The sequence below is a fragment of the Microtus oregoni genome, unplaced genomic scaffold (genome assembly GCF_018167655.1).
Source record: "Microtus oregoni isolate MIOR12 unplaced genomic scaffold, Mior012 000008F_ref0000371, whole genome shotgun sequence".
NCBI lineage: Eukaryota > Metazoa > Chordata > Mammalia > Rodentia > Cricetidae > Microtus > Microtus oregoni.
In genome coordinates this window covers 27743653-27760898 of record NW_024543067.1, presented here as the reverse complement: position 1 = coordinate 27760898, position 17246 = coordinate 27743653, and the positions used below count along the sequence as shown (strand labels likewise).

Genomic DNA, 17246 nt, shown 5'->3' with positions numbered 1-17246 from the left:
ATAAATAAAAATAATAAAAAGAATCTGTGCAATATAATCAAGCTACCTTGCATGATATACATTCTGCAGTGTTTAAACAAAAGCAAATATACAGCTCTGGACAAGAAATGCATTCATTGAAGTGTAGGTGAAAACGAAAGCATTCTGTTTCATAAAGGAGTATTTTGTTAGCATGACGTCATCCACCCGAGGGACTGACGTTTGCCAAAGAACTCTATAATCATTTTTGCACAAAAGCTACATGTATGCTACGTCATCGGGATGCTTGATTGCCCTTCTTTTCTTGTTTTTCTGCTTCTATGTACCCCTAAACGAAATACATTATTTACATGATGATGTATATTGCACAGATACAATAATGACTTTGAAGTGACTTTTTAATTTTGTTTAGAAGATTTCATCATTTCATTATATGTTTGCTTTCCTATGAAAGAGAGGAAATAAAGCCAACTTTTGGGCTTTTGTGAAAGACAAATGATATAGTGTATAAAGTCCTGACACAAAATAAATGGCCAATCAATCATAGTTTACAGCATTATTACCCAACAATCACAAGCAGATCAAGAGCCTGGAAGACCACACTTTCAAAACACAATCTTTCCATGAGTTATGACCCAGGATAGAAATTAAATAAGTGCCAAGACTTCTTCATGAAGTCACAGAGGTAGGTATAAAATCCCTACCTCTATGAAATAACAGTAGATTATCCATCTTTGCACTCCTGGCTGCAGGGTTTATATGCACTAGCTTGCAGGGTTCCCTGGTGGGTGTGGACATAGGTGGCAATATTTCTCTTGCTGTTCATGATCAGAAGAGAGTTTTTTTCTTCATTATGTTCTTTGGAAAAATTCATGGGATCTGGTGTGTATTCCTGGAGTTCTGTATAACAAATCATACAATGTGACTAAACTTTGATCAGAGTTTAAGAATTTGGGCCTGGAAGCGAGTCAAAGATAACTTGTTTTAGAATGGTTGCCTTATGAATGTTCTGAAACAGTAGTTATTCTGAGTGTGTCCGACTGTATTAGAAAGAGTAAATTAATCTGCCTATTTAAATGTTAAGGATTCTATTTTTATATTACACATACTTTTCATATTAAAGTATAGTGGTGATTTTAAAACTATACTTTATTTCACTAAATGCTATTTGAAATATAAATGATGCCAAATCTATGCCTTGACAGAGACCAAAGAGAAAATGGATAGAAATAACAGTTATGCTTTAGTTTTTATTAATGTTCTGGAGGGAAAGCGATTTTTAAAAATACATTTGCAAGCATAAATACCAAGAAACATCTATGAGGTCGTGTCTAGTTTTTTGTTAACAAAACATGCAGTACTCTAAGAAGAAAACAATATTTCTCAGTGTTACCATGAGAGTAAATATAATCCACTGGATTTGTTTCGATTATGTATTTAGAAAAGGAAAAGCTCTTGGACTCTTAAGACAGGACTTGGGCTGCAATTGCTGTATCAGCTTCCCGCATCAGACCAGGACATGCACATAAATATGCTGTGTACACTTATGACATTCACACATCAACGAACAGTACTTTCAAATATGGAATCTGGCTTCTTATGGCCCATGTTTGGGAATGAAAAATTGGCAACCAGTTTTCCTAAGTGAGAAATTTTTATGTGATTGTTATGTAGTTCTTGAAACTAAAACTGGGCATAAGCAATATAAAAATATCAATGAAAATACCATTACATTCTTAATTAAAATTTTTGATATGAATCTTTAATAAATGAACCTCTTCACTTCCACCATTTTGGTGACAGAAAAGGCTCTTCAAATCTTAACTAACCTTTCGTCCTAACAGAATGACTACTGTTTGCAACATATCTAAAGAGTTTGAACTTGAAACGTTATGCCCTCTGCAGGTGAAACAGTTTGAAAGTTCAGCAGGGAGTTACTAAGGGAAGTGGATAGTCACGAGTGTGTGGGTGTAAAGCATACTCTTCTTCTATGTAAGCTACAAGCTCCATCCCCACTTCCTGCTGAAGATTCTTGGATTTTCTCTGTTAACAAATTGCAATGAGCCTAGACAAACTGTGTTCCATCTCAATCTATAAACATCAGACCTGTGAGGTGTACTGGGAAATGATTCAGCTTTTCTGGAAAAACTTGGAAAACTGTATTCACCAGGAGACAGAGAGGAAAGTGAAATAGAGTAAGATACATTGTGTAGATTTTCTGTAGCCACAGACTGCATTTGTATGCAGTGGTTACATCAAATCTGCAAGAACAAAATCTTTTAGAACACTTCCTGCCTGCTTTCTTGTTCTATCTGCTCACCATTTCACTTCGTTGTGTCTGGAGCCAAATTCAACCCCACTAACCATGGGCATCTCTATCTCTGGCTTCACCTTCTATCTATGTGTCTCTAATGAAGCTGACAAGTTCAATATAGAAGGAAGAAAACTACAGAACTGGATATGTGTGCCTGAGCCCTAGTTTGGCTCTGATGCTGCCTGCCACTGAGTGTCTTCACAGTGGCTAACTCAACCATCCCTTCCACTGCAGCTGCAGCAGGCAATATCCAGGATCACTGCAAAAACAGAACGGCCACTTTATTTGCTGACTCCAGATCTATAAAGCTCTCACCTTACAAACTTTCCCTCTTTAATCTTTTGAATATAAATTAAAGGGAAACTATAAGAATCAAATACAAAATACAAACCAGTCTTTGTTCTCTGTCGTGTCTCCTGCTCTTAGCAATGTCTCTGCTTTGTTAACTTTTATTTTCAAAGATTTTCTTTATATTGGCTCTTCTTATATTTATTTATGCATAATTCCATTTCTCTAGTCTTAACAAGAGTTCACTGTCAAGTTATATATATAACGCATATATATAATTCATATAAATATATAACTCATATATGCATATAAAACATACAATATGTAAACTGGGTAAAGTATTAATTCTTATTTCATAGAATCATTATGACATAATCAGCTAAAGTATACACAGTACTTAAAGTCTGAAAAATAATAAAGATCCTGTTATTATCATCCTGTTAGCATCTAGTTACAAAAGCAAGAAATCAAGAAATAACATTTCTTCTATCTTCTATTATCTATCATCTATCTATCTATCTATCATCTATCTATCATCAATCTATCTATCATCTATCTATCTATCATCTATCTATCATCTATCTATCATCTATCATCTATCTATCATCTATCTATCCATCTATTTATTTATCATTTATCTTTCTCACTCTTCTGTTTTAGACAGCATCAAGCCCCCTGAATTCTATCTCTGAAATCTGTGCTGTCTTCACTGCTTAATCCTACTAGTTTACTTTTCTACACTCCAGTGATCATTCATGCAGATTTCTTTCCAAGTCTCCTAACCTACTTTCAGACTGTGAACCATGTCTTGTTCACTGGTATCTTGCACCAAGTTTACTGGCGAGTGCAGGGAGTCCCCTCTATTGATGCATTTACTGATTGTGGCTGCTTGAACTCTGCAATGGTAGTACTGAGTAGTTGGGAGAGAGCATCTAACTGGCACACTTGAAATGTTCACTCACTCACAGCCATTCGCTCAGTGATACGGTAAACTCTAACAAAAGCCTCTATTTCATACTTAGAGGAGATCGTAATTTTGTAGTTGTTAGGAAAACTTAATTACATGAAGACAATATCCATGACGCTTCCTGCTCACTTCTACGTTCCTATATACATCTTCAACCTCATCACCCTACTGCCAATGAATTAACAGCTATAATGATTACTATTTCATACTTCAAGCAGTTTTCTCACAGAACTCCAGGAAGTAGGCTGTCTCTTTATTCTCTCTAGAATATCTTTATCTGTTTTTTCTGCCTGAGTAATTACTGCTCATTACTCCAACCTTAGTAAAATCAGCTCCTGACCCTCACTACGTTAAGTTAGGTGGGTTTTGTCTTTATGCTTAACATCAATCACACTTAGTATTCTAAGAGTTCCATGCAGTCAGGTTAACTACTGTAACCTCAATTTATTATAAAGCCCACCTCATGATAGATATATTGAATAAAACAGTTAAGTGAAAATGAATGAATAATTATAGTATTAATCCAGAAATTCCCCTCAGCTATCTGTCTGAAAATGTGTGATTCTGCTGGCTTCTAAGCATCTTTCCAGATCACAAGGCTTTTCTCAGACCTGAAGGGTAGGAAGCTCTTGGACAGAACCACATCTAGGAAACAGATAGATTTACTTTTTGTGTGTGTGTCACAGATGCCTGGCTCTGGGGTAAACTACTTCCATTCCCTATGACCATTTGAAATGAAAAAAAAATAGCAAAATTTTAAAACAATAAGAAAATCATAAAAACTACAGCAGACCACCATCTACTATAACAACTAAGCGTTTGTTCCTAACCTAAATTATTTGCCAAAAATAATTATCATGATGGTACATATTCTGAACTGAGTCTTAAGTCCTCAGCGTAGCTAGTATTGTAGAAAGGGTATAAGCTGCTGTTTGATCACACATTTCAAGTGAAGAATCATTAAGTAAAGAGATTCATGGTAAACAAGACAGGAGCACTTAGCTCTTTTCTTTGAAGGCCAATTAGTACTCATGGCTGTGATGCTCTATCCCTGTGTCTCCAGGGAACACCTTTGCATTTTGCCTTTAGCAAGGATGTGGACTTAGGTTAACATCCCCCAAAATTCTTTAAGATTTTACAAAGAAAATGGTTGCTTTCAACAGTTTTACATAAAATGTAAATGTGCAACAATCAACCACATTAACAACTGGATTTTGTTCCTTTTTTTTCTTTGAGCTATAGGACCATAAAAAGAAAAAATCTTTTGGCTCAATAGCTATTTTTTATGATGGTTTTTTATGTGCTTTCTTAGAGAAAAGTTATAAAACTTGGGTCTCTCAGTTTCCATCAGAGGTATACAGTGCTCCTTCTTTTTTTGTGCAAATCACAGAGGAGCCATAACTGTATGTATTTCCACATCCGATGTAAAATTCATGTCTCACTTGTGACTTATGCAAGGAAAATAGGAAGCTCCATTAGACAGACCTACAATTTGTCTGTGAATAGCTAGTTGCGGCTGGGGAGTACTTTCCTTTGGAAATCATTAAATCTTTACAGCTAAGCCCTCCTTCTGTCTTGACAGATTCTACACATTACTTCATCATCTGTATCAAATGATCTTTAAGAAATGCCTTAATGACTTCTGCGAAGGCTAAAGTTCACCCGCCACGCACCTCACATTTAGAACTACATCTGCAGGCACTATCCATCCTGCCTCTTTGACAGTGCTAGCACAAAGCCCTGTCAGAATTTCAGTGTGGCTTCACATAATCTTCTGTTACTGATAGATATTTCTGAGCCAAGTGAATAAGAAAATAATGCAAACTTTAAACATCCTTTAGCTGCTTTAAGTTCCTGTGCTTATTGCACACAGGAATTCAAAGTGTGGTTAAAAAATAAAATTTAAACACATCTTCAATAAGACAGAAATAACTGTTCTTCGCATTTCTGTCAAAATTGATATTTCTACTCATTCTTCCAGCATAGCCTAACCCAGCCCTCTTTCTGAGAGACAACTCCATTTGCAGATTTTTGTGATGAGAATTGTGTGTTGGATAATATTACAATATTAAATGAATGAGAAGTTTACAGTATCTTGAGATGCATTTTTTAATGCTAAGTCCTGACCAAAAAAAAATGAATGTATCAAGCTAGATTATAAACAAGGTACTTGAAAATAACAGAAGTTCTTTAGATTGTTCTTAGCTGTCATGAACAGCATAGATGAGAGAGGAGATCCCAAAGGCCTATAAAATATTCTCGGCATCAAGAAGCTCGAGGTCTCCATTTCATTTAATAGTAACTTATGTGTAGAATCAAATCAATGTTCAACCACCCCACCAATGCTAGTTATAATTTTCCTGTTCTGAAACTTTTAATAATTCAAAGGCAATTTTTGATTGCTAATCTTGAGAAGTCAGCATAGAAATAAAGATAAATTAAATATTGTTATATAATTTCATCAGTGAAGATGGCCTCTCTATTGCAGGGGAAACAGGCACTTGGCATAAGGCTGTGGTGATTTCCTGTGTAAACCCTGCCCTCTCCATCTACAAATGCATACAAAGTGCCAAGAGCCTATTATGAGCATGAGCCATCATATGATAAGGGCAAGATAGAGGGGAGAATTGCTGAGAAACACATTCTGTTTTCATGCTTTTTTTTTGATAATGTCACACATGAGCACGACATCTGCATCATGCCTCACTCCCAAATTCCTGATGTCCTTTTCAATTGCTATTGTTACATGTTTGCACATGTGTGTATATTACGCACACATGTATATATAATCTACTGAGTATTTTTAGAAACAAATTATTTTTAAATATTTTTCCTCCAATATATTTCATTCATGTTATTTTCCCTCCCCTAGTTGCTCCCAGACCCCTGTACATCCCTTACTCACCTGAATCATTCTCTTTCTCTCTTAAAACAAAAATTAAAAAAAGCCAATTAAACCAAAAAATGCAGTGAGACTAAACATAACAAAAGAAGAAGGCACAGAGTCTTCTTGTGTTGGTGAACTACTTCTGGCCATAGGGCCTGCATTGGAATTCAGATACCCTATTGGAGAAACTGATTATCTTTCGCCAGTGGGTATTACTATAGTGTCTTAGTCAGGAATATGACTTCGTGTCCACTTCTCTTTCTTAATGCTGGGAATGTTTTTCTGGTTTGAACCTGTGCTGGTTTTTTTAAAAATAAATTAATGTTGCATAGTCCTGACCAGGATACAGGGAAAACATATCATATATTACTGTTAGGATTGCTAGTGTCTGCCAGTACTTATTGAAATAAAAAATGGACATGCCCTTTGACCATTAATCCAGCTTTTGGGAATGTCTCCCGTAAACCATGAAAGCAACAGTGTAGTGATCAGGGTCTCCATTTGACACCAAAGGAGAGAGATGCATGAAATGAACTGTGAGCTAGAGGGACAGTTGACCAACACACTCCTATAACAGAGTTCCATGCACCCATGAATGAGGAAAAGCCAGGTAATATTTATCTGATAAAACCTTTAGGATTAAATAGAAAATATAAAAGCTTTAAATAAGAAGGAAAAAACAGCTAAATGGCTACTGTTGGAAGAAATGTGCTGCAGGGACCAGGTGGAATGCTGTACAAACTGTTGCCATGGGAAACAGATGCTGCAGATGAAGGCAGAAAAGTTTCTCTATTTAATTCCCAACTCTTTTGTTGGACTCCTGCTGTAAAACTGTTGGCAAATTCACCAAAGTCTATTTGTTGCTTAAAAATCCATCATTTACATTTAGAAAATAATAGTGCAGGCTTTCTGAGGCTTTGAGGAAGTCTGAAAGAGAAGGACTTGGTTCCCTGATGGTTTCACAACCATGTGGAAAGCGACTTGTATCCACTGGCACTCGGCCCTAATTGTGATTACGTTTCATTGAGCTCAGCCTATTAAGTGCTTAAATTACCAGATAACTGAATCTATGTTTCTAATAGCGGGAAGTATATTAACAGTGCCTCTGTTCCCTATTGTAGTCCTGTTCCAACAATCACTTGGATGAAGGTTAACGGTTACATTCCCAGTAAGTCCAGATTGCGGAAATCCCAGGCTGTGCTGGAGATCCCCAACCTGCAGTTAGATGATGCTGGAATATATGAATGCACAGCTGAGAACTCCCGTGGAAAAAACTCCTTTCGTGGACAGCTGCAGATATACAGTAAGTGCTTCAGAAAACCATGAGGCTTTCCTCCCGAGGGTGAGATAGAAAATGCAAACTGAACTGAACATTGCTTACCTGACACTGAAAATCCAAGTGATAACTGGAAACCGCATTTCTTTGATTTAGTTTCCTCGTGTAGAATGAGCCTGCACGTGAAAATAAACAAGGAATTGTCATCCTCTGTGTAGATGATTGAGAATTTATATCCAGAAAATTAGACCTTTACCTGGTACTAACTACTATTATCTGATAAGTTAAAGTTTTATTTTATTAACTATGTTTAACTTGTTTTAGCCCTTGGATTATCACAGGGGTCAAAATTTTGTGCCCGTGCATCAATTCCTGCCCAGCTGCTGATTTGGGTAAACATCCATTTGTTTGTAAATGCTCTATTTCAGCATTTGCTTGGCTCTCACGGAATTAAGTGGAGGCAGGGACCTGTTGTGTTGCAAAGACTGAAATATTTGCTATCCAGCAGTTCTGAGAAGTTTGCTGAGCTCTGGTCTGAACTAATACGTCCATATGACAAACAGCTCCTGCTACCTGCGGGTGTTTGTTTTCCGGGCGATGTAGGAAGTGGATTGTGGAGTTCAGAAGGCTTGCATGCTCACATTGGCCCCTAAGGGTCAGATATATCCACTTTTCACATGAGCCTACACAGGTCGGTAAATGATAATATGCTTATGCCCCAGCTGAAGAAAAGAATCAGGAGAGGGACACAGGAATCCAGGGCAGCCAGAAGAACAGAGCCTGGAAATGCCATGGCTGAGTCATCATGGACATGTCACTCTGTTTCTCAAGACTGCCTCTCTTGCAAACCTAAATGCACAGCCACGGGACTCTGCAAGAAAATCCGGAAATGCTGTTGATAACATCATTCAACCTTCCTTTCTATGGCTTCAATAGCTCCTCCAGCAATCCATCCCTTCAGCAGATTGTGCCATGAGAATTTCATCCATCCATGTTTACTAAGTGCCTCTTACTCCTCCGGATGCTAGCAAAGACATTGAATTAGGAAAAAAGTGAACTTCAAATTAGCGCTAAAACCAGAAAGGATCATGAGGATTCTAGGACAACCACATTCTGTCCTGAAAACTTTCGGACTTTAAAACCATCAGAATCTGAAAGGCTGAATGGGACAAAGCATTTGGTAGAAGGACACTCCTAGGTGCTGAAAAGCCTGTAGGATGTGTTTGGGTACCAGGACAGGAACTTTTAGACTGTGTGTGTACCTGTTACTAATTTTGGATGAAACTCAGTATTTGTAACTGATCATAATTTCTTAAAGCAAATAATTAAGACAATCAGCCAACAAAGAGAAAACCATTGGTTTGCCATACCCCCACTGAAATGCATTTTATTCTTATAGTGACAGGATCAAGTATTAACCCTCTTTACAAAAAAAAAAAATTGGCAATAAAGGACAATTAAACCAGAATTGTACGGTTTAAAACCAAAAAAGAGACTAAGGAATACTTATTGCTGCATGTGCTATTGCAAACCTTTTCCCACACATCTCTGTTGTAAAGAATGCAATATTCCTAATGAGAATGAGTTGCAGATGGGGACGAGGGACCCAGAGTTCCTAGCTGACTAAGACCCTTGGCCCCTCTTCTTGACTCAGCTGGTTGGTTTGTAGGCAGTGCCCACTACTGCAAAGAGTACCAAAATAATTTCTCTTAACTTAATCTGAATCATTACTTTGAGTTTTAAATGTATAGATTGTTGCCAAAGCAGAACAACTAGGTCCTTTTTAACCACTTGCCATGTCTGGTTGACATACCAGGAAGGCACCTTGAAAGGATGTGACCTCTTATCATAATTAGAATGGCTTCTGGCCAGACTCCATCATGGCACCACACATTTAGATTTGTTCTAAGTAACCCCACTTTGTGTCTCTTTCCTTGGGGACTTAGGAAGAGCTCCTTGTTTCACTCCCCAAAATATCTGGGTTCACACAACTTCTGTAACTCAGAAAGTTGTGACTATAGAATGAAGATAGGTCCTGATGAGCATTTATGTTTAACTAACAGCAGATATGCATATTAGTAAACTTTCCATTACTGGGATATAATACCTAGGATAATCATCTTGAAAAGAAGGGAGGTTAGTGCTGAGTCATGCTTTCAGAGGCTTAATCCAGGTATCCTGTCTTTGTCACATGCTGTGAGATAGCACATGGTGGAAAAAATATTCACCTCGTGTCTACTAGGAAGCAGAAGGAAAGGAGGGAGAGGAAGGGGCTTGAGCCCAATTATAACATACCCCCAGAACACTAAGAATCTTCGGACGGACAGACCCCAACTACAAAGGTTCCAGCCCTCCCCATCAGCGCCAGCCTGTTAGCCAAGCCTTCACACATAGGGAAGCTCCCCATGGGTAGCCTCATGGGTACCACAGTCTTGGCTATTCTCCTGTATCTGAGGATCTTATTAGGTTCCAGATAGAGTAGTTGGGGTATCCAGAAGTTCTGAGGTAGGCCATTTTGTCAAAACCTTAGAACTATCATATCTGGTAGGTGTTTGGGTTATTTTTTAAGAGCATTGATATTAAAACATAATGTAACAAATGATAAAACATGAAGGAGCCCAAGTGGTTAAATTGAAAAGTAAAATAAAGGTAAATTTATATGAGTAGTATAAACAGATTTAAACTACAAAATTCAAGGAAAAAATGAATAGCAAAATTGAAGGGTTTACATTTGGGGGTGATTTGAATTTTAAAATAAACTGTATAATTGTTAAGGTGAATGTACTCTGGTATCATGTACAGTAGTTTTAGGAGTTAATTTTCTTGATTATCTCTGTCACCTCTATGTTCTGATGATTTACTCAAAAGCCCTGTTTGAAATTGCCATTCAAAAATGCATTCCATATTAAATTGAACCTTGCTTGTTAGCAGTCTCAATTAAAATGAAAGAAAAAGATTAATAAGAAGAAAACAGGTGAAGAAAGAAAAGTGAGAAAAAAGTAGAGACGAGGGAAGAAATCATTGAAGAAACGGTGAAGGGAAGGGAACAGAGAGAAAAAAGACAGACAGTAATGTGTCCTGCCATAATGGAAGCACTTCTATGGGAGGCTGATGAAAGAAGTGTTTACTGTATAGAAAACACAAAGATTTGTGATCTACAATATAAAAAGTAACATATGAAGCCACGGACAGTAATTTTGGGTGGTGACGATCTCTAGATTGTAGCTATGATTTAGACTTGACTTGAATTTAATGTATCTGCAACCAGGGTCCTTAGGGTAGAGGTAGGTTGTACTTTTTCAAACCACCAAGGAAGGACACAGTTGCATTGTTGGTATAGATAAGTCTAGATATACTGACTGGCTTTAAGCCCCTGGGCAGCATCTTCACAAATTTTAATATATTCTATTATATACAGATTAATTCTGCACATTTTCAAGATAATTTACTTATCTTGAAATATGTATATTTCTAGAACTTAGCATGCTATCCAGGAAGGAGTGGATAACACTGATTGTAAATCTTATTATGATGATTACTGCTTTTTTCTGAACACCACCCTGCAGGGTTCAGTGTGAGGCAAGCAAGTGGGAAGAGTGAGGAGTGGCTGCTGACAGTTACCAAGAGCTTATGTTCAAGATTGCACATGGCTAGGGCTTCCCACATTAGCCACATTGGCACTTAATAGTGAGGGTATTACACCTACTGAGATTTAAAACCATTACGACAAGTTGAGTTGAATGCATGTGCTGTGTTTAGATGGAAGTAGGTGTGAGTCAAGGAAGGATGCTCAAAATGGTCAGTGAGATTCAAGAAAGGGAGAGGCCTGGAGGACACAGGAAACACATTCTATTGTGGATGGGGAAAGGAGTCAAAGTGATGCAGAGGGATCCATTTGAGCTGAAACTTGCACAGACCATTTTCTTCCTGTCTCCAGCCAGCTCTGTGCTTACCCAGCCTGCGCACTGCATGAGATGTTGTAAACAATTGTGAGAAATTAGCTATGGACTATGAGCCTAAGGCTTTGCTTAGAAACAATGAACAGAGCTAGAGGAAGAGGTGAGTGTCTAAGCTACCTGTTAGACAGCCCTGCTTTCTTGGGCCTAGACCCAACCCTAGGGCACATTTTGTGCCCTACCCCCACAAACCACATCCCCCAGCAACCAGGCAGTAACATCCTTTCTGCCCACCCCCAACATCCCCTCCTCACTGGCAAATACTGAAGCCACAGGTGCCACCACCAACAATTCGAGGAAGAGATAGGAAGAGGGCAGTGTAAGAATACATTCAACAACATAAAGAGCAATACGACATCACCAGAAATGAGTGGTTCTATAACAGCAAGACCTGAACATCCCAACACAGAGGAAGCAGAAGAAAACGACCTTAAAAATAACTATGACAATGGTAGAGACCCTAAAAAGGAAATGAGAAATTCCCTTAAATAAATGGAGGAAAAAATAAACAGAAAGTTGGAAGAAATCAAAAAATCCCATAAAGAAAACCAAGAACAAACAACAAGTGAAGGAAACAGTCCAAGATTTGAACATTGCAGTAGAGGCAATAATGAAAACACAAACTGAGAAATTCTGGAAGTGGAAAATCTGGGTAAAGGAACAGGAAGTATAGATGCAAGCATAACCAATAGAATACAAAAGATAGAAGAGAGAATCTCGGGCATTAAAGATACTACAGAGGAAATAGATTCATCAATCAAAGAAAATATTAAATCCAACAAATTCTTACCACAAAACATCCAAGAAATCTGGGACACCATGAAAAGGCCAAACCTAAGAATAATAGGGCTAGAAGAAGGAGAAGAAGTCCAGCTCAAGGGCATAGAACAGAGCTAGGCAGTGGTGGCACACGACTTTAAAGTCCCAGTACTAGGGAGTCAGAGTTTGAGGCCAGACTTGTCTACAAAGCAAGTTCCATGATAGCTAGGGCTACACAGAGAAATCTGTCTCAGAAAACAAAAATAAAACAAATAAACAAAAAGAACAGATACGCAGCATTAAATTAAACCTCCCGATCACAAAAATGATAAACTGAATTTTAAGTGCCACAAGCAAACAAACAAAACAGAGTAGAATCAGTCTAACCTGGAAATGGTAACTGAAGGTCAATTCTTACCAACATTTCTGCTAACTATATTATGAGGGAGATGATTCCTCTGGATATATTAAAGTTCTTGCAATTAGGTCTTCAAAATTTGTGTTTGACTATGCTTGGATTTCAAAGGGTTGTTTACCGCTAGAAATATACACAAATTCCCCATAGAAAATAATGTAACTTGATAAATTCCTGGTTTCCATAATCATCCATGATGCCACAACCGTGTTTCTATGGGGAAACATTTTTTTTATTTGAATCTACTATTCTGAAAATGGTGCCACATTTGTGATCATACTTGATTAAAAATAGAACTGAAGTTATCTGTGGGTGATGGATTGAGGCAGAGACTCAATCACTATTTATTATGTTCCATCATCATAGCAGCCCATGGAAATGGGACTTACCATCTACAACTTACAAATGAGGCTCATTAAAGTAAAGGAACTCATTTCCAATTATAGATTATAGCAAGGGCACCACAAACTGGGGCTTGAACCTATATTCACCCCCAACTGTATCATTCAACACTGTACATTAACTCTCGCTGGCTCACAGCTGAGAGTCATAATACTAAAATTGATCTATGTCAGTAAAATATGTTGAGTCCTCAATACTTAAGATACAGGAACAGGGAAGCAGCCAATAACACTTACCGTAAGTCAGGAGAGACTTCCAGAGTTCCCAGCGACAAGAGGTAATAAGCAATAGCTTTCTTTATGCACATCTGCTTTGCGCAATACAAAATGGAACCCAGAGACAGTTCTGAAGCCCAAAAGTATCTCGTGAGTAGCTGCCAGGATACTGGCATCTGGGGCGGTTCTTATGGTTTCTCACTCCAGAAGACCATATGTCTCCTCAGTTTTCCAAACCCTGACAGACATGGTCCAACAAAAGCCACATTAAAGTTATGAAGTTTATCGCAAATTCAGCCAAACCTGGGATTTTTTTCTTTTAAATTGCATATATGTGTGAGTCTGTATGTGTGTGTATGTGCATGTATATGTGTGTTTGTGTGTGTAGAATATGTGAATTTATGGTGTGTGTTTATGTGTGTGTGGTTATAAATACATGCATGCATGTGTATGTGTGTGTTTATGTGTATGTGTGTGGTGTGCATATTCATGCATCTGTGTATGTTTCTGTGTGTATGTGTGTATGCAGGTTTGTGCTGTATGTATATATCTTTGTGAATATGTGGTGTGTTTTTGTATGTATGTGCCGGCATGTATGCATGTATGTGTGGTGTGTTTGTGCGTGTGTGCAGGCGCGTGTGTGTGTGTGTGTGTGTGTGTGTGTGTGTGTGTGTGTGTGTGTGATATAATGCTGTGGAGATCAGAAGACAACTTGCAGAAGTAAGTTCTTTGCTTCTATCATGTGATTCACAGGGGCTGAACTCAGGTGGTCAGGTGGAAGGCAGGTTTCTTTACCTAGTAAGCCATCTCACTGGCCCAGATTTTCATTTTCTAGATAATTGATCAATTCCACACCTTGCAGACCAAGATGCAGTGTGTTCTGACCTGTGTTTTTATTCAGAAGCTAAAGGAACCTCATCCACTGAGTAAATGCAATCTGCTGGAAAAGAATAATTAAAGGGAACCTTGAGTCTTACCTGAACTTTTGCTATTCTCTGTATGAAATACTTTCAAGTTACAGTCCAGCATGTGTTTCTAAAAAAAGGAAAAAAAGTTCCATTTCACTGCATCCTTGTTGCTTGGTCTATGTAATTAATGCACACTTCACAGTCTATGAAACACTTTGCAATGTTAAAGCAAAGAACAACAGAAAAATGCCCTAAGAGCTGGAACGACCTTGTATTAAATGTCACTGCATTCCACATGCGTTGTCACAGGTGATAAGTACAAATACATCACACTTAGATCTTGAATTAGATTTACTTCTGAAACAGATTTTGTCTTCATTTTTAACAAGATCCATGGCCTACATTTCCTTTGTGTTTATGTCTGTGTGCATGCATATATGTATATGCACGTATGTGTGTATTTACATGCATTTAATTGAACCTAGCAATTTGTGTCTACTAGCTGCCAAAAACACCTAAGGACATAACCAGTCACACACAGGGTGCAGAGCATCTTCTGTTCTGTAATACAGACGTTGCTGTCTGATGCGGAGCACACCAAGAATTATAGGAAAAAGTGCTCCTGCTTTGACTGTGTTTTAAACAAAATACACAAACACAGAATGATTTTCTTTGAGAAATTTTATTAACAAATAGTTCAAAGGAGAAAAGACACTTTCACTCTTATTTTGTACTTCCTGTGGAAGTCCCACAATGTTTACTGAAAAAGGAATTGCTATGTGTTATGATTTTGAAACTTTTTTCACTAATTATGTTGAATGTGAATAAATTCCAAAAAAAATATGCTAACTAAAATTCAAACTAAAAAAAACAGTTTTCTAAAATTATATACATGTACACATGCACACGAATTTTTTAAATGTATTTATTTATTTATTTAATCCATTTTTTTATTGAGAAAAGGAGAAAAAAAAACAAGTTTCCACCTCCTCCCAGCCTCCCATTTCCCTCCCCCTCCTCCCACCCTTCTCCCCCTCCTCCCATCCTTCTCCCCCTCCCCCCACTCCTCTCCCCCTCCCTCTCCAGTCCAAAGAGCAGTCAGGGTTCCCTGCCCTGTGGTAAGTCCTAGGTCCTCCCCTCTCCGTCCATTCCTAGGAAGGTGAACATCCAAACTGGCTAGGCTCCCACAAAGCCAGCACATTACGTAGGTTCAAAACCCCGTGCCATTGTCCTTGGCTTCTCATCAGTCCTCATTGTTCGCCATGCTCAGAGAGTCCAGTTTTATCCCATGCTTTTTCAGTCACAGTTCAGCTGGCCTTGGTGAGCTCCCAATAGATCAGCTCCACTGTCTCAGTGGGTGGGTGCACCCCTCGTGGTCCCGACTTCTTTGCTCATGTTCTCCCTCCTTCTGCTCCTCATTGGGACCTTGGGAGCTCAGTCCAGTGCTCCAGTGTGGGTCTCTGTCTCAATCTCCATCCATCACCAGATGAAGGTTCTATGATGATATGCAAGATATTCGTCAGTATTGCTATAGGAAAGGGTCATTTCAGGTTCCCTATCCTCAGCTGCCCAAAAAACTAACTGGGGACCTCGGCTTGGGCATCTGGGAGCCACTCTAGGTTCAAGTCTCTTGCCAACTCTAAGGTGGCTCCCTTAACTAAGAATTGTGCTTCCGTGCTCCCCTATCTAACCTTCCTTTATCCCAATCCTCCTTTTTCCCCAAGTTCCCCCCATTCTCCCCTTCTCCCTTTTCTCTCCCCATCTCCCCTTACCTCCATCCCACCACACCCCCCCCAAGATCTCAATTTTCTCCCCGGCAATTTTGTCTACTTCCCATAGCCAAGACGACAACTATATGTTTTTCCTTTGGTTCACCTTCTTACTTAGCTTCTTTGGGATCACCAATTGTAGACTCCGTGACCCTTGTTTATGGCTAGAAACCAATTATGAGTGAGTACATCCCATATTCATCTTTTTGGGTCTGGGTTACCTCACTCAGGATAGTGTTTTCTATTTCCATCCATTTGCATGCAAAATTTGAGAAGTCATTGTTTTTTACCGCAGCGTAGTACTCTAATGTGTAGATATTCCACACTTTCTTCATCCATTCTTCCATTGAAGGGCATCTAGGTTGTTTCCAGGTTCTGGCAATTACGAATAATACTGCTATGAACATAGTTGAACAAATGCTCTTGTCATATGATAGGGCATCTCTTGGGTATATTCCCAGGGGTAGGTTGATCCCGAATTTCCTGAGAAACCGAAACACTGATTTCCAAAGTGGTTGCACAAGATTGCATTCCCACGAGCAATGGATGAGGGTACCCCTTCCTCCACAGCCTCTCCAGCAAAGGCTATCATTGGAGTCTTTTATTTTAGCCATTCTGACAGGTGTAAGATGATATCTCAAAGTTGTTTTGATTTGCATTTCCCTGATCGCTAAGGAGTTTGAACATGACCTTAAGTGTCTTTTGGCCATTTGAACTTCCTCTGCTGAGAATTCTCTATTCAGTTCAGTGCCCCATTTTTTAATTGGGTTAATTAGCATTTTAAATTCTAGTTTCCTCAGTTCTCTATATATTTTGGAGATCAGACCTTTGTCTGTTGCAGGGTTGGTGAAGATCTTCTCCCAGTCAGTAGGTTGCCTTTTTGTCTTGGTGACGGTGTCCTTTGCTTTACAGAAGCTTCTCAGTTGTAGTAGGTCCCATTTATTCAATGTTGCCCTTAATGTCTGTGCTGTTGGGGTTACACACAGGAAGCGATCTCCTGTGCCCATCTCCTGTAGGGTACTTCCCACTTTCTCTTCTATCAGGTTCAATGTGTTGTGACTAATAGTGAGGTCTTTAATCCATTTGGACTTGAGTTTTGCACATGCACACA

General features: G+C 38.6%; 1 protein-coding gene across 2 annotated transcripts in view; it reads left to right on the top strand.

Annotated features, from left to right (window-relative positions):
- The window catches only part of Cntn5 (contactin 5), a 1138775-nt gene that overhangs the window by 872214 nt on the left and 249315 nt on the right, over positions 1-17246 (top strand). For both annotated transcript variants that reach the window (XM_041657731.1, XM_041657730.1), the window contains one exon: positions 7557-7738. In XM_041657731.1, the coding sequence (XP_041513665.1) occupies positions 7557-7738 (182 nt within the window). The remainder of the gene's footprint in view (positions 1-7556; positions 7739-17246) is intronic.